At 51.1% G+C, this 27,563-nt stretch overlaps 2 protein-coding genes across 6 annotated transcripts in view; one reads left to right on the top strand and one right to left on the bottom strand.

Annotated features, from left to right (window-relative positions):
* Positions 1-13,208, top strand: part of dtnbp1b (dystrobrevin binding protein 1b) — a 36,416-nt gene extending 23,208 nt beyond the window's left edge. For 2 of the 4 annotated variants that reach the window (XM_076149768.1, XM_076149765.1), the window contains 3 exons: positions 9,988-10,155; positions 11,990-12,133; positions 12,211-13,208. In XM_076149768.1, the coding sequence (XP_076005883.1) occupies positions 10,107-10,155; positions 11,990-12,133; positions 12,211-12,539 (522 nt within the window). In that variant the 5' untranslated portion in view covers positions 9,988-10,106 and the 3' untranslated portion in view covers positions 12,540-13,208. Of the gene's footprint in view, positions 1-8,106; positions 8,487-9,987; positions 10,156-11,989; positions 12,134-12,210 lie in introns of those variants that run through there. The other 2 variants (XM_076149766.1, XM_076149767.1) reach the window with 2 other exon arrangements.
* A 942-nt stretch (positions 13,209-14,150) lies between these two features.
* The window catches only part of LOC143000449 (protein Jumonji-like), a 41,093-nt gene continuing 27,680 nt past the window's right edge, over positions 14,151-27,563 (bottom strand). For both annotated transcript variants that reach the window (XM_076149764.1, XM_076149763.1), the window contains exons 5-17: positions 26,848-27,083; positions 21,605-23,027; positions 20,409-20,956; positions 18,979-19,071; positions 18,742-18,860; positions 18,545-18,615; positions 18,279-18,393; positions 17,944-18,049; positions 17,672-17,854; positions 17,023-17,153; positions 16,693-16,879; positions 16,475-16,582; positions 14,151-16,235 (exon numbers count right to left, since the gene is read on the bottom strand). In XM_076149764.1, the coding sequence (XP_076005879.1) occupies positions 16,008-16,235; positions 16,475-16,582; positions 16,693-16,879; positions 17,023-17,153; positions 17,672-17,854; positions 17,944-18,049; positions 18,279-18,393; positions 18,545-18,615; positions 18,742-18,860; positions 18,979-19,071; positions 20,409-20,956; positions 21,605-23,027; positions 26,848-27,083 (3,548 nt within the window). In that variant the 3' untranslated portion in view covers positions 14,151-16,007. The remainder of the gene's footprint in view (positions 16,236-16,474; positions 16,583-16,692; positions 16,880-17,022; positions 17,154-17,671; positions 17,855-17,943; positions 18,050-18,278; positions 18,394-18,544; positions 18,616-18,741; positions 18,861-18,978; positions 19,072-20,408; positions 20,957-21,604; positions 23,028-26,847; positions 27,084-27,563) is intronic.

Consider the following 27,563-nt stretch of genomic DNA (forward strand, 5'->3'; position numbering starts at 1 on the left):
GCCGACAACCGTCCAATTTATCTGAGTCCATCCCTCCATTATCATACGGTTTCTTGCCAATCTCGTGTCTTGGTTTTGGTATTGGAATGGAGCCCTGCATTATTGTATACAAGTTTGCAGAGCCACACCATGCAGCTGTAGCTTGAACGCTGTGTGTTCAGGCCGGGTGCAGCAGCAGTGGGTGGAGGTATTTCGGGCAGCCGGGTGGTCCGGAGGTAAAAGTCCTGCTGCTTTTCCTCCCAGTCTCTGCTGGAACGCGTCCAGGCCAGCTGCAATAAACAGCCATGATGTAATGAATACACTGGAGTTCACTGATTAAGAAAAACCTCATACATAAATAATGTATATAAATGAATGAGTGGTTATGGGGCTCTACAGGAGGAAGTATTCACTCGTCTGGGTTCAATGAAGCACAGAAGCTCCAGGAGAACTCATAAATCTGTTGCCTGGGTGATTTACTTTCTTGTTGCGTTCCGATTTCATTTTTTTGTCCCGATTCAGCAACATCAGCCCGGCGTTCGGCTCCCGACCGCAACTAACCGTGACCCGAAACATTATTAGTCTGCTACAAAGTGTATTGATGCCTCTGGGCAGCATCGTCCCCACGGTAACGGCTCACGAGGCTCACGGGTGCTTCAGTGTTTACAGCTTCATCGTCTTCACCCCCCCATTTACTTCATATAAACCCTGTAGTGTTGTTTTACTGGAGATTTGTGTTCCTATTTGGGAGGCCGCTGAGCTTCTTGTTCCAATAAGATCTACAAATGCAACTTGAGATTGTTAAAGGTGTGGAGGAGCGGAGGCCACGCTGACTTTGTTATGGAAGAAACAGCCGAGTAGTAATGTAATACAGCAGGAGTGAGGTAATATAGAGGAAGAGGCTGTAGAATCTCTCTCTCTCTCTCTCTTTCTTTCCTTCTTTCTTTCTTTCTTTCTTTCTTTCTCTCTCTCTCACTCAGATTGGCTGTGATATTGCTTCATATCTGTGTGTAGTGCTTTCTCTCTTCCTCCCCCGACCAAGATGAGGCTTTTAAACAATTCATGCAGGGGGGCGAACAGGAGGCCACACTGTGACTGCTGCTAAGGGAAGGAGGGGCAGAGAGGAAGAGGAGCGACGAGGGGAAGCCGAGGGAGCGACGGGGGGAAAAGATTAAACAAAGAGAAATGGCCGACGCCTTACGATTCCTCCGTCGAGCGGAAACGTGAAACATTAGTTGGGGATAAGAACAAACTCTCCGTGTGATATTTCACTCAGACAACAAAGCGATTAAAGTGCGGGGAGAGGAGTCGGTGCTCAGCTTTCAGACGACGGGTCGGCTCCGGTGAGGGATGGAACCATTTTGTCAGTAATAATGATAAAACCCGCCCGGCCCTCGTCGCTCTTCTCTCTCGGCCTGTTTGCGGTGAAGTCGCATCGTCGTCGGCACAGAAGTTGCCGCGAGTTGCGAGGAGGCTGATGCAAGCGTTAGGAGGCTTTATTTAAGTGTAACACGCGGCAACGGCAACCTCATTTGAAGCTCGGAGTGCCCCCTCACAGGACCTATGTTTTAGTTAGTAGCTTTAGTTCCCTTTGTTCTGTGTTCCAGTCCCCAAGATGTTTTGGTGGAGCGCTGACAAGTATGCAAACGTGCCGCGGCTCTGATTGGTTGTCTTCAAGTCGCTGCTGTCCACAAGGGAGCGTCTTGAAAGTGACACTCGGTTATGTATTGGAGTAACAGGCTGCAGGGCTGGCAGGGAGTTTCTCATCAGCGGTGGAACAAAGCAGAAGGTTTTCTCATTCTGCATTCTCCAGGTTGTTACAGACGAGGACGACCGACTTGCTGTGCAGAAGGGAGAGGGGAGGAAATGTGGTTGTGTGTAATATGGGTTATGTTCTTGTTTCACAAATCCTGCGTGGAGCACGATGTCGTCTGCACAGCCTGTTCTCCCGTTCCCAATCTAGATTTAGTTTCTCTTTTATTAGGCGGGTTTATGGAGTACGCTGTGTCTCCAGAGGAAACTTAACTTCTCTGTGAGGTGGATTCAGGAAAGTGTCGGAAATGTTGGAGGCGTATTGATCCGTCCTGACTGTAATGGTGCGATGAAGCATCTGCAGATATTTCAGCGGTATGGCACACACACACACACACACACACACACACACACACACACACACACACACACACACACACACACCGACACCGTGAACCTTTCATGAATCTCATCATGGCTCTCTATGGAATTGATATCTCAGATGTGTGAGGTTGCCGTGGTGACCTGCAGTCGTTACGTCCCTAGCCCCATTGGAAAAGATTGACTACCATCCTGCAGGAAGTTGCCATTAGGAAAAAGACTGGCGCTCGCGTCTCTCCCACCGCCGCGTCACTTTGTGCCGAACCGGAAACCCATCATGCTTTGCTGCTGCAGGCCAACACGGGGTTCCATCTTCCATGTTCAAACTCCAGATTATACTCTTGATTAGTCGCCGCGAGCAATCTCTGCATGCGTTTCCTCCCCTGCCACACTCTCCCTCCCGTAATGGAATCCTATTAATTCCGCCCGTGTACTCGTCTTACTCCACGTATTGTATTAGATGAAGGAGCGAGATGAGACGCCGGCTCAAACTAAGACATGCAAATGAGATCTATCACAAGGTCCATCAAGGTCACGGAGTACACGTTACAGAGACGGATAGAACTGTTTGAGGCTGCTTCTAAATGACATTGTAGTCGTATACACACACACAGAGCGAGAGAGGGAAACACACACACACAGACTCTCCGTGTCTCCCTGTAAGCCACCACAGGATGACAATGGAGCAGCCTCTGGGAGCTTAACAGAATCAGCCCAGTAGATTCATGCAGCAGCTCCATTATCTCACTCGGCTGCTTCCGTGCAGACGCATCGCCGCCGCTCCATGTAGCCGGAAGCTCAGGCATTACTGCTGAACCGTGCCGGGGGGGGGGGGGGGGGGATGTTGGCGAATTTAAGGCAGCGGTTGAGGGCAGCACGAGTTCAAGGAAGAGAGGAAGATGTCTCCCTTTTTTTTGTGAGAGACAGGGCTGCATTTAAAGATGATTTGATGTGAAATCCTTGAAGAATCACAAGATAGAAGAAGAATACCTTTATACTCTACCTTTATATGTTTATATCTAACTCAATTCCATCTAGACCAAAGGAGCCGTTTAGAGACTTGGCAGAAATTAAAATATCAAACAAAATTCATCAAAAGAGATCATAAATGCAAAAGATTGGCTCAAACCTCTGACCTCTGTATCCATAGGGATTCTTCATCTTACATCTTTAAGCTCTTAGTCCAAACGCATAGAACCTGTACAGAATGCTTCTTTAAACCTCACAGTTTTAAATATAAAGATAGTGTAGCAGCAGCAGTTTATTGTAACTCCTCTCCTCCAGGTGATGGACCTAAATTTAGTTTCAATAACAAAGTGGCCGTGTTGCACATTTGTCAGCGCACCTGCAGGAGATCTGTTGCATGCTTCACGTCGCATCTATCATTTATCAACCTCAACCACGCAGCATGGCTACGGCTTCAACATGAGTACTGATGAAAAATTGATCAAAGGGTGTGTGTGTGTGTGTTCATGCAGAGGGAGAATCACCGCACGCTTGCAGTTCTTCTTCTTGTGCAAAACAGAGATCCTTAAATTCCAACCCTCACCTAACATTCAGTGTGTATGCAGGTGTGTGTATGCAGACGTTTGTTTACGGGCGGCTGCACTTAAACCGTCACACAGCTTGCATGCGTGCCCTGATTTGAGCTTTGCCTGTGCTGCCTTAAGGTCACAGTTCACTGTTTGACTTAAGTTGTCGTGTGCGTTTGCGTGACTCGCTCCGCACGCTGGGTTTGCCCCTTCTGTGCCGTATGAGACGCGACGTCTTTGCGGCCCTTAATGACGCCTCACAGAGGTTTGGGCGATGTGAGCCGCTTTAATTGTCTGCTGGAGGCTAAGTCTCTTTTATGTGCTGCGTCCTGCAGCGGAGCTCGACACGGCGGCGCTGAACGAACACGGCCAAAGCCTCTCGTAGAGGTAATGGATTGCGTCCGGCTTCGCTCGCGTCCTCGCCGGGCTGCTGAGAGCTCATTGGCTGAAGGGTGATTTAGTTGGCAGGCTGAAGGGATTCTTTCTCCTCTCGTATTTATCTGGGAGCACAGGAGGAGTATGGGAAATTAGAATTTTCACGAGTCATTAAGAAGCCTTTAATCCTGCTCTGAACGGCTGATTTAGCCGCATGTGAGCTGCTAATGACACAAGACCCAGAGTGCACCGCTTTGATTAGCACAAGAATTACATTTGCACACGTGGGTGACATCATCTATGACCCGTGTGTCGTTAGTTACACCGGGGGTCAAAGGATTCAACTCCAAAATGCCAAATGTGGAACAACTGTCTCTCACACACAAACTGTGAGTCCAATCTGTAAAGGAGTTGGACCGTGAGAGGCAGGAGAACTTCCTGAACACAGAGATGCATTGTGGTCCAAAAAGGCCAGAAAATAACGGAGAAGCGGCGAGTCTTCTGCTGCCGACCTTTGTAAGCAGTTGGCTCCTGTCGTGCAAACCTGTTTCTCTCTGGCCGTCTGCTGTGTGTCTGCACGCCGCACGTGAATGTACAGTGGAACATACACATGTGAAAAGGCCAGATGCCTGGCAGCAGTGGAGGTTTGGAGGTAAATGTCAGCTCACTCACTGTGAAAAGCAGAAAAGAGGCAAATCCCATTTCCTCTGCCGAGCTCATTTGCTCACTTTGCCTCCATCATCTCAGCTCCGGGCGCTTCCACTCACAATATTTGGATTATAGACTCGGTCCCTGGTGAAGGAAACAAACAGGCAGACGCAACCGCACGTCCCTCAGCTCCACAGCGCACACACACACACACACACACACACACACACACACACACACACACACACACACACACACACACACACACACACACACACACACACACACACAGCTGCACGGACGCACGCTGATGCAGCAGCAGCAATGTGGCTTTGTGCAAACGGGGGGGGATTCAAGGGATTGAATTAAAAAACATATTCAGAGGATGACATCATGATGGAGCTTTAGTGAAAGGAGACAGGATATGAAGTCAGACGTATAGAGCAGAGCGCCCCTGCTGCTCTATAGAGCTGAGAAGAGACGACATCATGAACAAAGACATCCAGGACCGAGCTGTTGTCCTCATGAAAACACTTCATGTGTTAGATTATGTAACTGTGACTGTGTGTGTGTGTGTGTGTGTAATATTATCCAACTCACTGGGCATTAACTAAATGTGAGCGTTTAGTAACACACTAACAGAATGTGGGGCCCAGCAGGGGGCCGTCAGTATGAACTTGTGCTGTCAGGCCTCGTTTCAAACCCACACACACACACACACACACACAACATTGAGTTCTTTCATTCAAACTGGAGTCAGAAAGCCCAGAAACAAGCAGGCAACATGACGGTCCTGCTAACACCCAGCAGCAGTGAGGCCGTCTGAGGCTGCAGGGCTCCAAAGACAAACGACGAAGCTTCAGTCCCATGCATAATGAATGAAGAAGATGAGGGCTGTGATGTCATGATGACCACAGAGGGTTAACATCAATACGTCTGAGCTTAAACTCTCTGCTTCTCTTTTCCTCCCCTTTTGTTGATCAATTGGACACATGATGATCAGTCGGTGTGCGTCGGCTCTGATGATGTCGCTCACAATCAGCAGTTCACCGACTGAACTAATCAAGCAGAGAGCCCAGACGCTAAGACATTAAAACGCTCCGACGTTTGACTTTAATCATCACATTATTCTGTCTTTTGTGTTTGTCTCTTTAAGTTTATTGTGGAAATCAAAACGTCAACAGATTCCTATTATCTGCCTCACTAACCTCACCAGTGTTTCAGCCATGTTGCTCATGTTCAGTCCTTTGTGTGTTTGATTACTCAGCGTACAAACACACAACTGTTCCTTTATTTACAAGGCCAGTACATAAACAACAACAACAACAACAACAACAGGATTTCCACTGGTTTGTAATCAAATGAGTGTCTGCAGTGTCGCGGTCGTTGATGATGATGTGACTCTAATGATGCAGAGACACACAGACACACAGAGACACACACAGAGACACACACAGACACACACACAGAGACACACACAGCCTCAGATCTAACGTGACGCCCGCTGGAGAGGTCGAGTCGTTTAGTCCTGCGCCAGAATCGTACGTCGCTGTTAGGAAGGGCGTTTGGTCACACGACGCACAACTGTGAGAGGAAGAGGAAGAAGCTGAGGCGCACACACACACACACACACACACACACACACACACACACACACACACACACACACACACACACACACACACACACACACACACACACACACACACACACACACACACACACATTAGAGCATGTCTCCTGTATGTCATGTAATGTGTGTTATTCTTAGAAAGAGGGAGAGAGAGCGGTTGATCGGTTTATCGGTGCAAATGTGTGTGAAGTTATTGTAAGGCCAGTGTGTGTGTGTGTTGCGTTTACTGGAGTGAATCAAGCAGCGGCTCTGACAGTGAACGGCGTTATGAGCTTGTTGGTGTGAGACACTGATGTGACCTGAGATCTCTACCACCCTAATGATGCAGACAAGACATTCAGAGAGAGAGGGAGAGGGTAAAGTGATGTTATTAAGTGTGTGTGTGTGTGTGTGTGTGTGTGTGTGTTATTTACAGCGTGGGGGCCTGTGGCGGAAACCTGAGCACTTGAGAGATAGCGAGGCGGCCAGAATCTAAAAATACCACGGCTGAGTGAGCAGGGTTTAAGGAGGAGAGGAGGCAGAGGAGTCTTCACTGTCAGGGCTGCCTCCTCCTCCTCCTCTTCTTCTTCTGTCTGCTGCCTGAATGAAATATTAGCCCTCAACCAAAGAGCAACAAATTCCATCTGAGGGCGGACGGTTAATTTAAAGTGACTGTGAGAACAAGAGAGGGTTTCACTCCGGAGGGGAGCGTCTGATCTGATGTGGATCGTATGAGAGGACAGTTAGGAGACGACTGAGGAGGGATTGTTTGTGTTCATCTAAACAGGAGAAGAAGAAGAAGAATGATTTGTTCCATTGAACGTCCCTCCTTCCCAGTGAGAAGAGAGAAACACAGAGCATCATCTGCCCTCACGTCAAGGACAAGACCCTGTGGCTCTGACCTCGCCCTCTCTCTCTCTACAAGTGTGAATCACAGCCTCGCCACTGTCCACACACACACACACACACACACACGTTGGTCCTACTCCCAGGCGTTTGGCAGACAGTGAAGGCGGCAGGTCCACTAACTGTCACTTTCATCAGGGCTGCTCTTGTCTCATCGTCTGGGTTGCTCTGATCCGCTCTGATCTGGTTCTGCTCTGGATGAGTGTGTGTGTGTCTTGTCTGGACAGGTGTGGTCCATCTCATCTCGTGTCCTCATCTCACTTGTGTGTGTAGTTACTCTTCAGTCACTTGTGAATGACTGTCTGAAAGCTGATTGCAGTGTTTAAAGGGGAGGAGTTCCTGTGTGTCACTTAGGGTCGTTTATAAAGAACTCTGCTTCCACCTGCTCATGTGGGATCGTACAGAATAGCCCAGATGAAGGTGAAGTGTGTATGAAAGCACGTTGATAAGCAGCTCTAAATGCCCTGCAGACAGATTGAAATGAGCTCCAGTTGTGCGGCAGCGAGCTCAGGCGGGCGAACGCTCCACGCCCAGATCTGCATCCTGCTCTGTGAGCCCAGCCGAGAGGAAATGAGTGTGTGCTGTCCAACCAGAGCTGGAGAGGAATCCTACAGCTCTGAATCAACTCTAATGGCGTGTTTCATCACAGCTCTTCATCTTGAGACTCCGCACGCACGCACGCACGCACGCTCGCACTCACACACACACACACACACACACACACACACACACACACAGGCCTCAGAGCTTCCACACACACCATGTAAGCAACGTACACATTCACAGCTGAAATCGCTGGAGAGTAAATCAGAGTACACAGCAGGTTTGTGCTCCACAGCGCCCTCTATGTGTGGAGGAGGAGCCATGCATAACGATCTGGACACGATACACTCCAAACACATCGAACGCTGTCACCCTGACGCATTTAAACACATACGCAGTGATGTATGCAAATGTGGATGCACACACACACACACACACACACACACACACACACCGAGAACCAAAGAGAGCAAGCAGCCGTTTCCTGTGGGTTCAGCTTCCTTCATTTGCAGAAGCACAGACCAGATGTTGCTCTGCTGTTGAGAGCAGACTGGAGCTGGGATCATCAACCCGTCGGCGGCCAGGAGACAGGATTGTTTAACCTTGCTTACCTGTGTGTGTGTGTGTGTGTGTGTGTGTGTGTGGAGTCTGATCCAGTCGTCCGTCTTCAGAGTGGATCTAAGGGCCGCTGTGTGTGTGTGTGAGAGCGACGATCATGGGAACAGAAGCCTCAGGTTGCAGCACAGACACACACTCAGGTAGCTGTGCAGAGTTTCTGTAAAGTCGTTGTTTTATTCATGTGTTGGTTGCAGTGTGAGGTCGTGGTTGATCGACACGAGAGGGAAACCAGGCCGTTTGGTTCGTCCTCTTCTGTGACGAGCGTGATGCCTGTGTTTATGAATCATTACACCGCCATTCACCTTCATCACCTCGTGTGTGTGTGTGTGTGTGTGTGTGTGTGTGTGTGTGTGTGTGTGTGGCTCAGGCCTGCAGCCTCACAGTACAGTTTGTTGCTCTTAAGTTGAAGTCGTGGCTGCAAACTTAAATCCTGCAGGCTGCATCAGAGTGTGTGAGTGAGTGTGTGTGTGAGCTACTGCTGCTATAAATACACTCTGGAGCTAAGGTGATGTGTGTAGCAGGATATGGTGATGAGGAGGAGGAGGAGAGAGTTAAATGAGGAGATTCATAAGACTGTTAAGACAAAGATCGTCTTTACACAATGGGGACGCTCTGTGGATGATGATGATGATGATGATGATGATGGGATATTAAGGACGAGACTTTCACTTAGACTCTCTGTGCTGCTTGTGTGTAGATCAAAGAGAAGGAAGGCTGCGGTTGAGTTGGGCAGACACAGGAACACACACACACACACACACACTTTAGGTACATGGACTCTGTAAATAAATCTCAGGCTAATAATGGGCAGAGGATTAGATTAGAGGCATCAGAGACAGGAGAGATAAAGAGACAGGATCCAACTCTGTCTGTCTGTAAGACCTAATTATGACCAAACACACACTCACACACACACAGCTCCCTTTGTCTCTCTCTCTCTCTCTCTCTCTCTCCCTCACTCCATCTCCTTCCCCTCCCTCTAACCCTTTACAATGCTTGACAATCTAAACAAGGCTTCCCCCAGGCCCCTAATCTAATAGAGCGTTCTCTATAAAACACACACACACACCAGCTAACTGGAAGAGAAAGGTAGACTTCTGGGGAGAGTGATGGAGGAGCAATCAGGTGGACTGATAGAGGAGGAGGAAGAGGGGGAGCTCTCCTGTTCCAGTCCTCCAGGGGCCGTGGCTCTGAAGTCTGATGGGACCTCATTGTTCTCCGTCTGCTGTGAGGCCCCTCAGGGTCCAGGCCCGGGTTATCATGGGGGGGGGGCTGTGTGTGTGTGTGTGTGTGTGAGGATGCCCACTCTGCCAGCTCAGTGAACGCTCCCCAAGAGCCTGTATTGATTCAGGAGCCGAGCGGTGCAACGGTACGTGAGCTGGGATGCAAGGAGGAGGAGTATGTGTGTGTGTGCAGAGACAAAACATCCAACTGTTACTTTACATCGAACAAGGAAAAGCGTGTCATTGTCATTAAACAGATGGACTCCCATGGCCAGGTTCCAAACTGAACCGGCGCTCCTTCATTTTAGATCACAGAAGCAGAAACTCAAACTTCATGCAGGAGGTTTGGATGTCAGCAAAGCTCTCCTCTCTCCTGTATTTGACTAACGTTCCCCTCTCTTCTTCTCCTCCTCCCTAGTGGATCTGGACCCAGAGCAGGCTCAGAGAGTCCCGGGTGCCGAGCAGGGAGGCGTCCCGGCCCCGCAGGTCAAGGTGAAAGACCGGCAGAAGTACTTTGAGGAGTCGTTCCACCAAGACATGGAGCAGTACCTCTCTACGGGCTTCCTGCAGATCGCCGAGAGGAGAGGTGAGGGGGCGGGGCCAGGGGGGACCCAGAGGTGCTGCACAGCGCTCGTACTCACTCTCATTGATGACATTCAAACACACAGATCAAAGGGAGAGAGGATTACTGTGTGGTGAAGCCGGCACGGGGGCTGAGAACCAAAAGAAGATTAGTCATGATTCTATCGGCCAAAAGATTCAGCTGCAAATCAGAAGATTGAGCCAGAACAGCTCTGCATCCACACACACACACACACACACACACGAGCGTGGAGTCATTACCTTGAAAAATGCCACCACGCCGTCTGAATGCACGGTAGATTAGTGTGTGTGTGTGTGTTACAGCCACAAGCCTGCGCAGGAATGAGAGATGCAGAGCGGCTGCAGGAGACGGATGAGACGCCGCTGCCCCGCGCTCCAAATGTGATCGCTCTCCTTCTTTTACTCATTTATCCTCCTCGCCTAATCCTCTGGAAATGGCTTATTAGAGGGAATAGTGGGGGAGGGAGAGGGGGGGGAGTGAAGAGGAAGAGTAAGTGAGAGGCCTTTTTTTTTTTGTCACGGCTCACAGCAGGTTTTTATCAATTAATTGTGCGTTTTGGTAATGAAGCTGGTAAACGGCGTGGAGAGCGAAGGAGCCAGAGCTTCACACCTCGACGAGTGTGTGTGTGTGGAGCCTCAGATATGTGGGCCGCTCCCCAAACTTTCACACACAACAAAAGAACACGTCCTGCAGCTGCACGTCTCAAACAGCAGGGCGGCGCCACTCTGGAGCCCAAACAAGGCTGGGGACAGAGAACTGTCATAAGCCACCAGGAGCCAGTCTCTAGGGTCTCTCACACACACACACACACACACACACACCAGGGGAATATTTTAGGCATGGTCATGGTAAACTGAGAGAGGAAGACGTAAAGTCAGCCATGTTGTGCACACTGAGGGGAAACAGAAACACTGACATGATGTAAACACGATCAGCTGCCACTTTATCTCTGATGTTTACATGTCACTCAATGTGTGTGTGTGTGTGTGTGTGTGTGTGTGTGTGTGTGTGTATGCAAACCTGAATCAAGACATTTGGTCCATGGGAAATAATACCCCCCCTTCTCTCTCTCTCCACTCTCTCCTCTGCTCTCTCTCTCTCTCTCTCTCCCTCGTGCTGCACTCCTCTGCTCTCCTCATTTCCTTGAGGTACGGTAGCCAATAGCATCATCTCTCACTGCTGTGCCTGCCGACCAATCATCTCGCTCCTTCCTTCCTCTCCTGCTGCACCCCCCCACCCTCACCCCCCCATTCCCACCGTGCACCGCCCGGCTGTGTGTTTGTAAAGCATGAGAGGCATCATGACAGTGAGGAGGAGGGGCTCTGACCCCAGGGCAGCAGCTTGTCTCTGATCAGATTAAATAAGTTACAGTAACACTTTACAGCCCATGATACAGATACGATATGCAGATCATCTATATTATATTCACTCTCTTAACGTCTGTGCTGCTTCATCAGCATCATATTAACCCCCTGCATCCCAGTCATTTAGCTGGGGAGTGTGTTTGTTGTTATTCTGCTCATTTAGCTGCTCGCTCACACGCTTTGTGCTTCTGTGTTCCCGTCTCACGCAGCAAAGCCAACACATTTATCCACTTAATGCTTTTAGATCTTAGAAAGCAAACATTCCTCACACACGGAACGCCGCCCATTGAAAACGCTTCAGCGCTCACATTCGCTTCTGCTCGGCAACGTTTTTTTTGGAATGAAGTGAATGAATTTTAAAACAAGCCCTCCTGGACTCAGCCTCTTGCTGGTGCATTGTGGGTACTGCTCCCGCCGCCCCAGGCTCACGTTTGTCTGTGGTTTGTGTTCAGAGCCGATAGGCAGCATGTCGTCCATGGAGGTGAACGTGGACATGCTGGAGCAGATGGACCTGATGGACATGTCCGACCACGAGGCCCTGGACGTCTTCCTGCACTCTGGAGGAGAAGACAACAGTGCCTCCTCGCCTGTGGCAGGTGGGTGGAGCCGCACACACACACATTTCTTCATTATGTGATGGAGCATCGACCTAAGCGCCCTTCGTTCCCTGCAGGTCCTGAGGCTGATCCCTACACCACAGAGATCAGCCTGCAGGTCCCCACCCAGGCAGAGCTGCGACACAAGCTCTCCTCCCTCTCCTCCACCTGCACCGACTCGGCCAGCCAGGACACAGAGGCCGGGGAGGAGGAAGACGAGGACGAGGAGGAGATCGATCAAGGAGGAGCAGGAGGAGCAGGAGGAGCAGGAGGAAGGAGGAGGAAACCCCCAGTGGTGGTGACCGAGGATGAAGAGGAGGTCCACCCCGACCCGGTACTGGTGGACAGAGTGGAGCAAGAGGAGCAGACCAGCAAAGACTGTGAGGAGAGCAGGAGGAAGGTCTGAGGAGAGGTGGACTAGATCACACACACACACACACACACAGCTGCCAATCAAAGTCTTATATTAATATTAGCTCCCTCCTCCAATTCCTCTCTTAGTTCAGAACAAACGTTGAGGTTGCACTAAATGCCACATGACCTTGCCTTAACTGTCCTGTATTATTATTAGTTATGAAGTCTCCCATAGCATAAGTTAAGTCCTGTTGCATCCATGTCCCCCCTGCAGGTGAGAGAAAGTGTGTGTGTGTGTGCACGGTGGTGTTTCATGTTCAAGAAGGTTGCAGAAATACTTAATTGTTAAACAAATGAGCAAAAGCACAGGTGTGTGTGTGGCATGCAAGGGACCCATTGATGATTCAGTGTTTTGTTTTCGTGAAGTCATGGACGAGCTGAACAAATCCATCAATCCGGCCAATTTACAGAATATGGTGATTTTCAAACCAAATCGATGAAAATATTTGTGGCATTCACAGTTGAGGTGTGTAACTTCCTGTAGGAGCTTCTGGAGGCTCCATGGATCCACTGGGGTCGGCTCTACTGCAGAATACTCCAGAATGTTTTATGATCCCAAAACAAACACAGCAGCGACTCAGTTCCAACATCAGCTGACCTGAAAGTAGTGATTTCTTGTCAAATCTGCTTTATTCTGTATATAAAGTCACCAATTATATTAGATTATGTTCTGTGCCATTTCTTTTGAAAAACTCGATCCAATTCTGGCAGTCATAGTTTAGCTGATACCCTTTAGTGGCGTTCATGTACCAGGAATAATTTAACACACACACACATCCAGGGGAGTGACCTTCTCCTTTTGATCCAGGACCAAATCCCTGTTTGGACTGAACACTTGAACACACTGGACTTTGCTAATGTTTTGCTGTATCCAGACCTTTTGTACAGAAATGTTGACCTTTGTGCAGTGTGACAGCATTAACCCCTCCCCCTCCTCCCAAAACATTCTGACTTGTTGGTAATAAATGTCCGCCCCTCCCCTAACATTGTTTAACTTCATTCTTTACTTTCATTGCATTCTTGAAGCGATTAAATGAAGTGTTTACCGTAGAAATCAGTAACGTGTTGTATATTTGTGAACCCATAACCGATTACGTCTTTTCTTATCAGTGTTACTAAGCTCCTTGTAGTAGCAGCAGGAGAAATGCCAACGCACCCACACAAAGAGAGACAAAAGCAGGTTGGAAAGAAATGACAGTGAATTGTCTGTAAGTTTTTATTAAACCTTAAGTACAAACTGCAAAAGTAAAAAACTGTCAATATAACCAACATGACTCTTTCCGAGTGGAGGGAAAGGCCGAGATGCGGCACTAATAAATTAAGTCACCGGAGACCCCCCGCTGTGAGCAAGTAGTTTATGCTGTAGAAAATGGAAGAAACGAACAAAAAGTGGAAAAAAACGAGAAACAAAAACCCCATCAGGATAAAATATATAGTAAGGCCATAAAAACTTGACAACCACTTTTTTTTTTAATGTTGAAAACACCCAACTTGGTATTTCATTAAATAGTCCTAAAACAGTTCAGTCTTCTGCGAGGGACGACAACCAACAAACTGGATTATAGGATTTTTCCTTGACAGTCACCACTGGCAAGCTCAGTGCAACATGAGTAGCTACTACGTTTTTGTTGAATTTTCAGTAATGAAAATGTAAAAACCCATTTTTTTGTGTTTTTTTTTTTTGCGAACATCTCGTTTCTTTTTTTCCCTTTTCTTTAAAAAAGTAAAGCTAAACAAACAAAACTAGGTCGGGGGCAGTCGGGCGGCTACTCGATATCTTATTTCATAGTGATATAAGCAGCACTTAAAATTTTTATACAACGTTTACCAGAGCGACCCTGTAAGCGTCAAACTCACACGTGATGAAGAAAGGGAAAATGTAAGGCTTTTTCTTCATCCTGCTCTCTCTCGCTCTCGCTTTCTCTCTCTGGGAACTTCGGTCCTCTCTCCTCTGTTTCCTTCCTTCCTTGTTTGCTTTCTCGACCCCCCGGGGAAAAAAGGCTCAAGTATTTAAAGAAATTTACAGGATTATGTACAAAAGAAAGTTGATGTTGTCTCTTTGCGTTTGGACTTTTTCCTCTCTCTAAACAAAACCCAACAAAATCACTCTGAATATATGAGGGGGAGGGGCGGGAAAAAAAGAAGCAAAACCCCCAAAAAAGAACAAAGGACGACAAAAAGTAAAAGTTGGATTTCTGATATTTCACATTTTACACTCTTTGACTAGTGGCTCTACTTGAGATAACACATCAAATCAACAAAAGTAAAAAACCCACAAAATAATATAATAATTAATGTTTACTGGTACAGATAAAACAAGAGGACTGAAAGAATGGAATGTTAACACGATTGCACATCTAGAACCAGAAAAGCCTGGAAGCCTCTCTGCCCTGTGGGACCAGGGGGGCGGGGCGGGCCAGCGCCAGAGCCGTCAGCCGGCGCTGATCCCCCCCCTCCCCCCCCGATTTCTCTTTTTTTTGTGTTATACAGTAATTATAACCAACAGCACCAATAACAAATGGATCTGCTCGCTGAGTCATCAGGCACAGTTTTCGCTCGCCAGCGTCATTCCCCTCAGTGACCACCGGGGGGAGTGAAGTGAGCGAGGGACCTTGTTCGCGGGTCAAGCAGCACTAGCTCAGCCCCTCCTCACGTTCCGCCAACAAAACAGAAAAAGATCCACGACGTAAAAATACACAAAAGACTTCTCGCAAATGAAACTAGCATAACGAAAAAAAAACAACAAACCTAAAAATTCAAAGTAGAACAAAGCCAAAACGACGATAAACCAACAACGTCCGTCTTTCAAGTTTTTACCTCGCGCCCCCCCTTTTTTTAAAACCGCCAAAAATGAATTTTAAATGAACTCCTCTTCCTCTTAGCGAGGAGGAAGGAAAACTTTGGGTAACTTTAGAGCAAAATGGTAAATAAAATGTAAAAAAACGCCTTTCCATTCGCCTTCACAGTTGCGCGATGAGATAAAGGGGGAGGGGTTCAGTCTAAAAAGGGGGCGGGACAAAGCTAAAACTCCGTCCTAAGAGTTGGCGCGGAGGGTAAAGGGTGCAAACGGGGCATCAAGTCTGCGTGTGAACTTTACACTTAATGCTGATCATGGACGACTCAAAGGGGGAGGGACTCTAAAATCATCCAAAAATAAAAAACCCAATTCTTCTTTCACACTAGTGCAAAAAAGACATCTTGTTCTGCTTTTCTCTTTTTCCATAAACAAGCGTGTCGTACTAAGGGGGGAGGTGAATATTTGTTTAAAAGGAGGGGTCAGAGGTCAGGGTGAGGGGTTCAAAAGCTCAAAAACAATCCATCTTAAATAATGGTTGGGGTGATCGTGAACCTGCTCAACTTAAAAAGAAGGAAGTGGGGGGGGGCTGTGGTTTGGGGGGCAGGACGTGGGCACAGCGCACGGGGGTGTGTGTGGGGGGGGCGGCCTCGAGGCGTCCAAACCTCAGGAAACAGCCGCCGCCTTGGGCATGTGGCTGGAGGAGAGGCGTGCCAGGGAGACCTCCACAGTGGCGCGCTTGCGAGAGCCCCGTTTAGCTGCTTTGACGGGGCTGATGACGTGGCAGGGGTCCCCGCCTCCAACGGCAACAACGCCCACGCCGCCTCCTCCCACGCCGCCGTTCTTCATCAAAGCCCGGCCACACACCTGATTCACCAAACTGTTGATTTGCTCCTGAGGCACAGAAAGGAGACAGAAACGTAAGCATTAACATTACTAACACACACACATTCACAGAATCACACACACACACACACACACACTCTGTCTTCCTGCTCTGGCAGTGCAGTATATAAACCTGTAATTGTGGTAACAAATCCAATGTCACGCTCACTAATCTGATTCACTGCAGCAGAGCTAAAGCTTGCTGATGTCTCCCCCATGTGGCCGGAGAGAGAACAGCGGCTGCCCACCTCGTCGTATCTGTACATCATCTTCAGGCCTCTGCAGGACTTGTGCTTCTCCACGTAGCGAAGCGCGCACTCCAGGCAGAACACCACGTTGTCCGTCTCCTGAACCACCTGCGGAGATGCACAAGGGGATGTTACTATGGCAACCAGACAGACCCAAACAGCCCGACAGAACTTCTTTCGAAGGTTGGACAAGATTGATTGAGCGTCTCCGTCCTCACCATTGACAGATAGCAGAGGTGCTGACATATCTGGCAGCGTCTCTCTGAGGACTCCAGTGCCAGCCACTTGCCACGAGGCTTCTTGCGTCCCTCGCTGGGCGCCAGGCTGCTGTCGTGGGTGCCGTAGCGGGCAGAGGAGAGCAGACCCGCCTTGTAAAGTTCCTGCCGTTGGCGCATCTCTATGTTCCTATTGGACAAGAGCGACAGTCAGTCAAGAACAGCACATTCCTGTCTTCATCATTTAATTAAGTGTGCTTGATCCGCTTCTGATACTGGTGGTTAATAAAGCCAGATTTGTTTCATATCTGTGTGTGTGTGTGTGTGTCCTACCTGAGGTCTTTGAGTAGGGTGGAGATGGTGGTGAGGAGAAGGCCATTGTCCCTCTTGGACTCGGCCGTGGCGATCTGGTACAGTAGCTTCTCCATGGAAAAGGGTTTGGCTATACGACGACATTTAAGGTCCTGCACACACACAAGGTCAGAGCAACAGGAAATCAGTGATAGGACTCACACACACACACGTCTCTACTTTGTCTCAGACTGGTTTCATCTTAAACAGAATATAGATGTCATGTATATGTGCTGGTTTCCTTCAGTGTGTCAGAGCCAGGTTGCCTTCATGGACTCTACAATAACAGCAGCTTCTCTCTGACAGTTTGCATGATGTCATCTCACCCCGGGGGGCGATCTGGGCCGTGGTTATGGGTGCTTAGGCAGCTCTGAAGGTATATGCGCTTCTATCACAATCACACCCAAAATGACAGTAAAGCACATTTCCTCTCCTCTCACAGGGAGCATGAGGGCCGGAGGTTGAAAAGGCGTGTGATTCTGCACACGTGAGGAAATCCCCCGGGAGAGTTACAGCTGTGATTACTCCTTCAGATTCGGTGTGCAGGCCAAACTCGAGAATTGAGCTCTGCCACCCTCATCCATTCATTCATCTCAACTCTCAGACATCAGGCCTATAGCCGTGCGCTGACCTTTGAGGCCTGGTAGCCCAGGTTCATCCAGTGCGGCGTGGCGAAGTGCACCGTCTCCGACACGCTGTAGCCACAGCACACTTTAGAGACGAAGGCGCCCGGGAAGCAAACAACAAACTGGCCGCTCCGCTGGACCGTGCGGTGAACCTTGATGCCCTCGCGGCACAGCACCTCCGGAGAGATCTGGAGGAACAGAGGAGAGAGAGAGAGTTACATCACTAGCTCTGTGTGTGTGTGTGTGTGTAGGTGATAGAACGTTGCCAGACGCCCACCATGATGTTCTTCTCCAACATTTCTAGTCCTGGGGTGCCATTGGCTTGAAGCAGCGTATGGACAACCTTGTCCAGCTTTGCCTTCTCCTCAGCAGGGACAGAATACCTGAACGGGAAAGAGAGGCACACGCGCGCACACACACAGACACACAGACAGAATCAGCACGTGCGCTGGTGGAATCCTTCGAGGGAAACAGCATGTGGTCAAAGCTCAAATCCACCCTAAACCACACAAACTCTCCCTCCTCTTCCTCCTCCTCCTCTCACCTTAACCACTACCTAGTTGTTGGATCCTTTACACTGGTGAAGCAACATTGAGCTAAATGAATACTTACCAAATGCAATCAGCACCAGTGTGTAAGTAATCAATGTATGGAAGGCGGTTTTGGTCTCGTGACCAGCATGAGGTAGAAAAGACCATGCCAATGTTTAGCCAGGGAATGGTCACCCCTAAAAAAGAAGCAGCAGAACATTACATCATCTTGTGTTCTCAGACAGTGAGGTCACAGGTCCTCATAGGGCAGCAGCTGCTGGTCATTCTATGAATCAGAGTCACAGCAGAGTTAAAGTGTGGTACCAGGCGGCTCAGAGGCCTCCTTACCGGGGACAGCACCCAGATGCCTCAGGATTGATCCAGAGTTGTTGGGAAGGACGGTGAGGTTCCATCCATGTCTGAGAGGGAAGAGGAGGGAAGAGGAGGAAGTCAGTTTGGTAGTGGAATGAAAGTCAGAGGAGATGTGAACCCTGAAGCTCAGATGGAGAGACTTCATCGATCACCAGATTCTATGTGGTACTCACTTAGAAAATGGCTCTGACTTTCCTGTGGGGAAACCACTCCCATGTGTACTGGTGTCCACCTTCCCACAATGCACCGCCACGTGGCAGTCCCTCTGCTCCACGATCCTCCAGTACTCTTGCTGCAAGAGGAGAAGAAGAAAGGCGAGAGAGAGGAGGTGATCAGTGGCAGCTCGGTCCTTGCTTGCTTGATGTTCCTGTGTGTGTGTGTTGAAAGTGAGTGTGTGTCGGCGTCCTGACCTCGACCTCAGCAGCTCCGGGCTCCTTGTTAAAGCACATGGTCATGGTGTTCCGGGCTATCCTGAAGAAGTTTGTCAAAGAGACCGATTTCCCCTGCAAACAAAGACATGAAAGTGAGTCTCACCGTGCCAGAAACACAATGAGAGCTGGAGCGTCGGTCAAAAAGGCAAGTGTGTGTGTGTGTATATGTGTGTGTGTGTGTGTGTAGGTCTCTACTGCTGGGCCTCCTCTATAAGTCCCCGATACGTTTCACCTGGACTTGACCCTCTCCTGCAGGAATAAAGCTTTGAAGGCGGCTATAAATCTGCCTGCTCCAGGGTCGATGATGTTGGGACCTCGCTGAGAGATGGCCGGGTTCAGCATATACACACACACACACACACACACACACACACACACACACACACACACACACACACACACACACACACACACACACACACACACACACACACACACACACACACACACACACAATCTCCATTTTCGTCATGAGTGCAGCGCTTCTATGGTGCTTATGGAGGCGACGTGCATGAACCGTACTGTTGACAATCTGTGGGCTGCACAGATGGAGGTCATATAGAGATCCAGTTACCAGAGGAAGTGGGGAGGAGGGGGGGAGTCAAATGGAATCCAGATACTGCGTGAGTGTGTGTGTGTGTACTGTATGTGATGCAAGATGCAAGCTCATATGGACGAGCTTCCTGCAAGTCAGCATGCATGTGTGTGTGTGGGATAACTTGGCTGGGTTGTAACAGTAAAGGTACGTGTGCAGTGTGTGTGGCGTGGGGGGGGGGAGGGCGGGGCTACGGCTGTGACGACAGAGGGAGAGAGGTGAAGGGGGCGGGGCTTGGAGGGGAGGATGGTTTGGGTTGGCTGACCTACATTTCAGCTCGCCATAAACAATACAGCTGCCAGCAGCCGGGGGAAATGGGAATACACACACACACACACACACACACACACACACACACACACACACACACACACACACACACACACACACACACACACACACACACACACACACACACACACACACGCGAGACGCAACTGACAACTTAGTGTGCAGAAAACGGTTCAAACACTTCTGTCCCTGACATTTACAACGCAGCTCCACGGTGGCGTTCATAACAAACACACCTAAAGACCTCAGCACCGTGGCAACCACAAACTAACAGAGGAGCTGAAGAGACAACACAACTCTCTGACAGAGAGGAGGAATGAAACGTTCCTCCTGCAGCTTAGTGAACACACAGTGTGAGTGTGAGCGGGGAAGAGGCTCCACACTGCAGCACCGGAGTGAAACTTTAAACTGGAGCCCAACAGAACATACACACACACACACACACACACTTGTACATGCTTGTTTCCTGATGTGAGTGTGTGTGTGTGTGTGTGGCATAATCAAACGGCGCCCTCATCCTCACCTTGTAAATACATTTGTGCTGGTCACTGAGAACGCCCCGGTCTTCCTCCTCCTCCTCTTCCTCCTCTCCATGGTGCCTGTCCTCTTTGCCTTGTTTTTCCTGAGCGAAGAGCCGGCGCCGGCCCGCTTTGACCTGAGCCTCCAGCTCCTTCAGGCGGTGGAACACGCCGTTGGTGCGGTGGTTTCCCGTGGCCCCGCCCACTATCCCGCCCACCAGCCCGTTCTTGGGCTCATACCGCGCCAGCGCCAGTGCGCTGGGCGCCGAGGAGTCGGCGAGCCCCTCCAGAGGGCCCCGACGAGACTCCAGGCTCTTCTTCTCCTGCAGTACCTCCGTCTGCAGCCGGAGGCGCTCCTCGGCGCCGAGCGAGTCGTAGGAGAGCAGGTATTGCAGGTAGGCCTCCTGCAGCTTGGCCAGGCGGTCCTGCGCTGACTTGGGGATGCGCAGGAGGTCAGCCAACTTGGTCCACTTCTTCAGGTCCATCACCTGCTGCATGCCACCCATGTCATTGATGAGCTGAAAGAAACGCGCCAGATCCACTTCACAGCCACCTGAGAGAGAGAGGGGAAGGAGAGGGAGAGAGGGAGGGGGAGAGAGAGAGAGAGGGAGGGGTAGAGAGAGAGGGAGGGGGAGAGAGAGAGGGAGGGGGAGAGAGAGAGGGAGGGGGGGAGAGAGGGAGGGGGAGAGAGGAGAGAGAGGGAGAGAGGGAAGGGAAGAGAGGAGAGAGAGAGAGAGGGAGAGAGAGAGGGAGGGGTAGAGAGAGAGGTAGAGAGAGAGGGAGGGGGAGAGAGAGGGAGGGGGAGAGAGGAGAGAGAGAGAGGGGTAGAGAGAGGGAGGGGGAGAGAGAGAGAGGGAGAGAGGGAGGAGGAGAGAGAGAGAGGGAAGTGGAGAGAGGAGAGAGAGAGAGGGAGGGTAGAGAGAGAGGGAGGGGGGGAGAGAGGGAGAGAGGAGAGAGAGAGAGAGAGAGGGAGAGAGAGAGGGGGGGAGAGAGGGGGAAAGAGAAAGAGGTGACCAATGAGCATGTGTGTACATGAGGACTGTTCTTGCTCTAGCGCCACCATCAGGTCCACTGATGATTCTGTTTTTGTTTAATTTTATTTTAATGCCTTTTAAATCTAAACCTGCAGGTCATTTCTTAATACATTCAATCATGGCTCAGTCCTTGGCTCTGTGAGTGTGTCAGTGTGTGTGTGTCGTACCGATGACAGGAGGCTCGTCCATGGTAATGCCCTGAGATTTGAGGTGTTTGCGGATGCAGGCCAGCCGCTGCACGTTGGGGCCCCAGCGCCGTCCCAGCATGTGAACTCTCTGCGCCTGCGTGACGAAGCGCATCTCCTCGCTCAGCTTGCACTCCGGCCGCCAGTCAGAGGGCGGCACCACGCGGCACATGCCCGACACCTCCGCCTGCTCCCTCACCGCGTCCAGATACACAAGGGGGTCCTGGAACTCCCTGGGCGCCGGCCGGAAGACGGGGACGTCCCCGAGCGCCGGCCATCCGTCAGCGCGGCTCCGGTGGCGCTCCCACTCTCGCTCCTGCTCGCGCTCTTTCTGCCGCGTCATCTCCTTCTCGCGCTCCCACTCCTTGTCGCGGTCGGCGGTTCGCAGCGATGCTGGTTTGAGCTGTCCGGGGGCGCTGGGGGCCGTGAGCGGGGAGGCGGCGGCGGAGGAGGAGGAGGAGACGGGGGTTTGGTGGGGGTCTGAGGTAGTGCTGGCGCGACTGTGGTTCTGTGGGTGACTCTGGCCCGACGAGGGCGAGGAAGAGGAAGAGCTCCGCCCGTGAGACCTGCTCTGCTGCTGCTGTGCTTGTCGGATCAACATCAGCTTGCCGGCCGACGCCCGCTTGGGCCGCTGATTCACCGGCTCCGCGTTGGCTGCTGGTGTAGAAGGAGGGGGGGTCTGTGGGGGAGGCGGGGCGGGCGGAGGCGGGGTGGAGGATGGAGTTGGAGGTGGAGTTTCTGCGTGTCCGTTAGAGACCAGGGCGGCGGATTGAGCATGCGCCTTCTCTTGATTGGCCACCTTCTTGCTGCGTGTCTCCAGGGGGGCCGGCTGCAGCTTGGCCTTCTTGGCCTCGGCGACGGAGGCCTTGGCCCTCTGCTCGCCCGCGGAGCCGAGCGCCACCTCCAGACGCCGCTTGGAGTTCCGCAGCCCCTCCCGGCCGTGGCACTCGCCGTGGCCCTGCTGGCCGTGCCGCTGCCCGTCCTCCTTGGCCGGGGCGTTGTGCCGCTGCCCGTTCAGCCTGCCGTTGAGGCGGGCGGCGACGGCGGCGTTGTGCAGCCCGTTGGATAGTAGCACCTGTTTGCGTGTTTTTGCATTGCTGTGGTGGGCTGGCGCTGCTGCTTTTCCTGAGTTGGCCAGTCCGTTGCTGGCTGCTGGCTGGCTGTGCTGATTGTGATTGTTCGCTGACGACGGTGCCGAGGCGGCGCGGTTGTGTTTGTTGCTGCTGCTAAGTTTGGTTTTCTTGCCCAGTTCTCTCTGTTTGGCTTTGGTGTAGGTGACGTGGCCCTTGGACACGGTCGCTGTGTACTTCTTCACAGTTTTGGACGGCAGTCGGAAGTCACGGCCCTTTTTGGCACCGACAGCCTGAGCCAAGCTCGCCCGCGTCAGCCCGTTCACTTTAGAGACCTGAGAGGAGAGACGGGACACGGGTCAGAGTCAAGTACACACACACACACACACACACACACACACACACACACACATACACACACACACACACACTCACTAACATTTAGATGCTGGCTCGTCGGCTGTGACCAAAGCTATTTCTGGAGTCCTGCTCTATTCATTAGAGAGCCAATCAAGCGTCTAGATAACTATACTTTCCGACGCAGTTACGCCTCGGCAAAGTACAAATCAGAACCGTTGTCAACACAAAGGCCGAGGTTCAGAAAGAGACGAACGCAAACCAAAGAAACCGACCGAAACCGCCGCCTCGCCACCATAAACAAGAGTGCTGAAGGAGCGATGGTGGACATGAGAGAGAGACAGAGGGAGACAGAGGGCAGGAGAGAGAGGGAGGGAGGGAGGGGAGGCTCCGTGGTCTGTGCGAGCAGATGGCCGGTCAGTGTGACGTAGGGGGCGGGGCTATTGGCGGACAGAATCAAATCCCACACAGGCGCATAAAACCGGCCTTTTATTTGCTGCGGGTTTTGCTCTGTAATTCAATTTTGGTGCTGCGAATAAAAGGCCTGTGTGCACGAGCCACACTGAGGAAGGGAGTGTGAGTGTGTGTGTGTGTGTGTGTGTGTGTGTCTCTTCTCTTTGAGGCCCCCCCCCCAGCTGTAGATCAGAGGCTTGGTACTGTGGTGTCTGGTTCCTCGTCTGGCCCGGTCAGCTCCAGCTGTGGGAAGAAACGCGGGCGCCACATTCCACCGCCACACTCGCCATCGCCTCCTCTCTCCTCTCTCTCCCCCCCGTAACTTCATTTGCTCTCTTCTTACGCTCTTTTATTTCCTCTCTATGAACCATCCGTTTTCTCCTCCCCCTCTTCCTCCTCCTCCTCTTCCTCGTCTCCAGGTTGTTTTCATGGCCCACTTTCAGCCCTGCCAGGAGTTCCTTGTTCCCTCCCTCGCTCCCTCCCTCCCTCCTTTCCCTTACCTCCTTACTCACTTAACGTCTGATATGACACTGAGCCCAGCACAATAAGGGAGTATGTAAATAGGACTGCAGTGGTTTGGGGTGTATGTATGTATGCATGTGTGTGTGTGTGTGTGTGTGTGTCGGTATTTGCTTGACAGGTCAAAGGTCAAAATCCTGTTTGCTTACATTATATTCTGTATATTTGTGAAAGGAGGAACATTGATGAGAAATGGCACTTTAAAGCAGACAGAAGCTCTTAAATGAGTCAAAACAGAGCGCTGATTGTCTATAGTGAGATTGATGATTAAATATAAAATTAAAATAGCCTACATCATGAAATCTTCCCGTTTGTTTGTCTGGATGAACCACAGGAGCGATGAGGGAGGGAGGGAGGGAGGGAGGGAGGGGAGCGATGGAGTTATCAATCACAGCCGGGCGCCACAGGAGGGAGGTGACAGCCGGCCCATTGACAGGTTCGCCTTTGAAGGGCTCTCGTGTCACATGTGTGTACGTGTATGTGTGTGTGCGTGTGTGTGCGTGCGTATGCGAGTGTGTGTGTCGCATTGTGTTCGTCTCAGGTGGCGCGGTGCCGACACAAAGACCAGGCCATTAAATGATAAGGGGGGACTGAAACCTAACCCGGCTCCATCAATCTTCTTCCACCCTCTCCCTCCCTCCCTCCCTCCCACACACACACACACACACACACACTCCTGATGATGGAAAAACACAAAGTGATGGCGGGGGAGAGAGAGAGAGAGAGAGAGAGAGAGAGAGAGAGAGGAAGAATGCAGCAGGTAGAGTGGCGTTAAGTTGAGATTGGGGGTGAAATCCTGGTCGAGCTGTCCAGCGTCTCGTCTCTCTGGGTTTCCACGGACACGAAGCCGGAGGTGAAAGTTTCTATATTTGTCTTGGCACAAGATGCTGACGAAGCACAGCGAGGAAGCAGAGACGCTGCAGCCACGGCTTCCTGCCACAGGGGGGCCGTGAAAGCCTTCCTCACCACTCTCTTTCTCTCTCTCTCCGTTTCATGTTCTAGCGAGGAAGGCGATGAAAAGAGAGAGAGAGAGAGGGAGGGAAAGACGATGAACAGAACAGAACAAGAAAGACAAAGAAGCCAAGGGGAAAAATAGAGCGCACACACAGAGAGAGAGGGAGAGAGAGAGAGAGAGAGAGAGAGAGAGAGAGAGAGAGAGAGAGAGAGAGGCAGGCAGGCAGCCAGAGAGTGTTCTGGAGTGGATTTCAGTCGCACGTGAGAAGAAGAGGGCGGGGAGGAAGAGGGAGGTGGGCCCAGATGACATCATGTGTTGCTATAGCCCAGCTGAGGCCTGACAGGAAGATTTTAACAGACAACATCTGCAGGAACCGGAGGAGAGAGAGAGGGGGGGGGGGGCAAGAGAGAAAGAGAGAGAGAGAGAGAGAGAGAGAGAGAGGAGGCCAGCCAGAGGATAAAAGAACAGAGTGTAACGCGTGCACGGCCCTGCAGACGGAGAGAGAGGAAGACCGACGCACAGTGTGACAGCCACACCTACATGCAGCATTATTCTCACACACACACACTCACACACACACAAGGCTTTCATCACAGATGGTCAGATCTTGTAGTGTGTGTGTGTTCTTCCTTCCCTCCCTTCCTTCCTTGCAGTCTTACTAAGGTGGGACGTGACGCAGCTTTAACGCAGTAGAGAAAGGTCACACACACACACACACACACACACACACACACACACACACACACACAGATCCTGCTGAATGAGTTGTCTTACCAAACAGAGAGACTTTTGATGAGCAATTAAACATTATTGATTTGTCCTCCATGTATCCGTTATATCTGTTTTTAAAGTGACACCGAGGGACGCACACACACACCAACAAGAGTGTGTGGGGTCACTTTCTAATGAGGTGGAGTCGTTCCTCACCACCTGTGCTAGCTGCTTTGCTGACGTCTCCACTTTGGTTATTTAATTAAAACGGGGCAGAATCCCGTCGCTCTCACCAAACGGCCGCACACGTTTCATTGATACACACTTCTATTACATTAGAGACAAACCAATCACTGTGAATTCAATTATGCTAATGCTTCGCTTTTACACACAGACACACACACACGCACAACCTCAGGGTTTGCTTTGCTGCTCATAATGGCTTCACCTTTTCTTGTGCGTGTAGTTTCACAGTTGCCCGTGTGCACGAACGCGGCGAACACGCGTCACGTTCGTGCTAATTGGAAGGAAGAGTGTGAGGAGGTAATAAAAAAAACAAACTAAGCCTGCCAAGTGATTGGAGGCACGTTGTCAAGGGCGAGCGACAGGGAGAGAGAGAGAGAGAGAGGGGGGTGCAGTGGAGTGAATACACGAGAATCAAAAGAGTGCCAATAGTGAATTAGAAAAATGAAGAGAGAGGAAGAGCAGTGCCACAAAGGCCAGCGAGCGAGCGAGGCTGAAGTTTGTGTTGGCAGTCTCTCTCTCTCTCTCTCTCTCTCTCCCTCTTTTAGTCGTTTTACTTCTCTATTCTCGCCACTTAGAAACACCCGCACGCAGCAGATTACGGCCTTGGGCTGGAGGAGAGAGGGAAGCAATGGAGAGATGGCAGAGGGAGGGAGGATGAGGAGAGGAGGAGAGGGAGGATGAGGAGAGAGAGGGAGGGACGGTACGAGACGAGCGAGAGACGGATTGCAAAACAGAAACTGAGATGGAGACAAAGAGCGCCGGCATTCAATGAACTGATGCAATCGTCAGTGTTCCATCATCTCCATCCTTCCTTCTCACTCCAACATCTTCCTCAGGTCGGGGATGAGACGAGAGGAGGTAAGGATGCATAGGGAAAACGGAGAGGGAAAGGAGGCGGAGTCAAGCGTGGTCACCTGCTTCCGTAGCTCCTCGGCGGCTCTCCTCGCCGCCAAGGCTCCCCGGCCGGCGGCCATGGCCTGCTGCTCCCTGGCCTGCTCCCGCGCCTCCGCCCGCTCGCTGCGCTCCCTCAGCAGGGGCGGTGGCGGCGGTGGTGGCGGGGGCAGCGGCGGGGCGGGCGCGTCCCTGCCGAGGCTCCCCGCTTTGGGCCGAGGACTCTCCCGGGTGGCGCTCCTGCCGTGGCTGTTGAACACTGCGGCGGGAAAAGAGGGAGACAAAGACAATCAGACACACATTCTGTACACACTGTGCGTCCTCTGTGTGTACACGCTGTTTACATGTTTGCAACCCTTGCCAAACTGCTGCAACATTAAGATCCTGGAACGAAAACAAACTTGCGCTCGCTGCGTTCCTATACGTTGTGTGTTCTCGTGCTGCCGCGTGCGTCCGTGCCAGCGTGCGTCTCAATGCGCCCCCCTGTAGTGCCGGTGGCTCATGAGTCTCTGGCACCGAACTGCGGCGGGGAAACGAGCCCGCAGCGTAAACATCGGCGTGACAGCCTCTTGGCCAACGTATAGGCACCAATCAGTGAACTATGCATGATTTAAGGCGCCGCATGAAGACGCCTTTATGCTGCACGTCAATGACCCCGTTCAAAATGGGAGGCAGGGGGGGCTGATGCTGGGCAAAGCAATTAACACACACACACACACTCAATAGCTCTCTCTCTCTC

This window comes from Genypterus blacodes, unplaced genomic scaffold (assembly GCF_046128005.1).
Source record: "Genypterus blacodes isolate CSIRO-AG114 ecotype Tasmania unplaced genomic scaffold, CSIRO-AGI_Gbla_v1 ptg000048l_1, whole genome shotgun sequence".
NCBI classification, from domain to species: domain Eukaryota; kingdom Metazoa; phylum Chordata; class Actinopteri; order Ophidiiformes; family Ophidiidae; genus Genypterus; species Genypterus blacodes.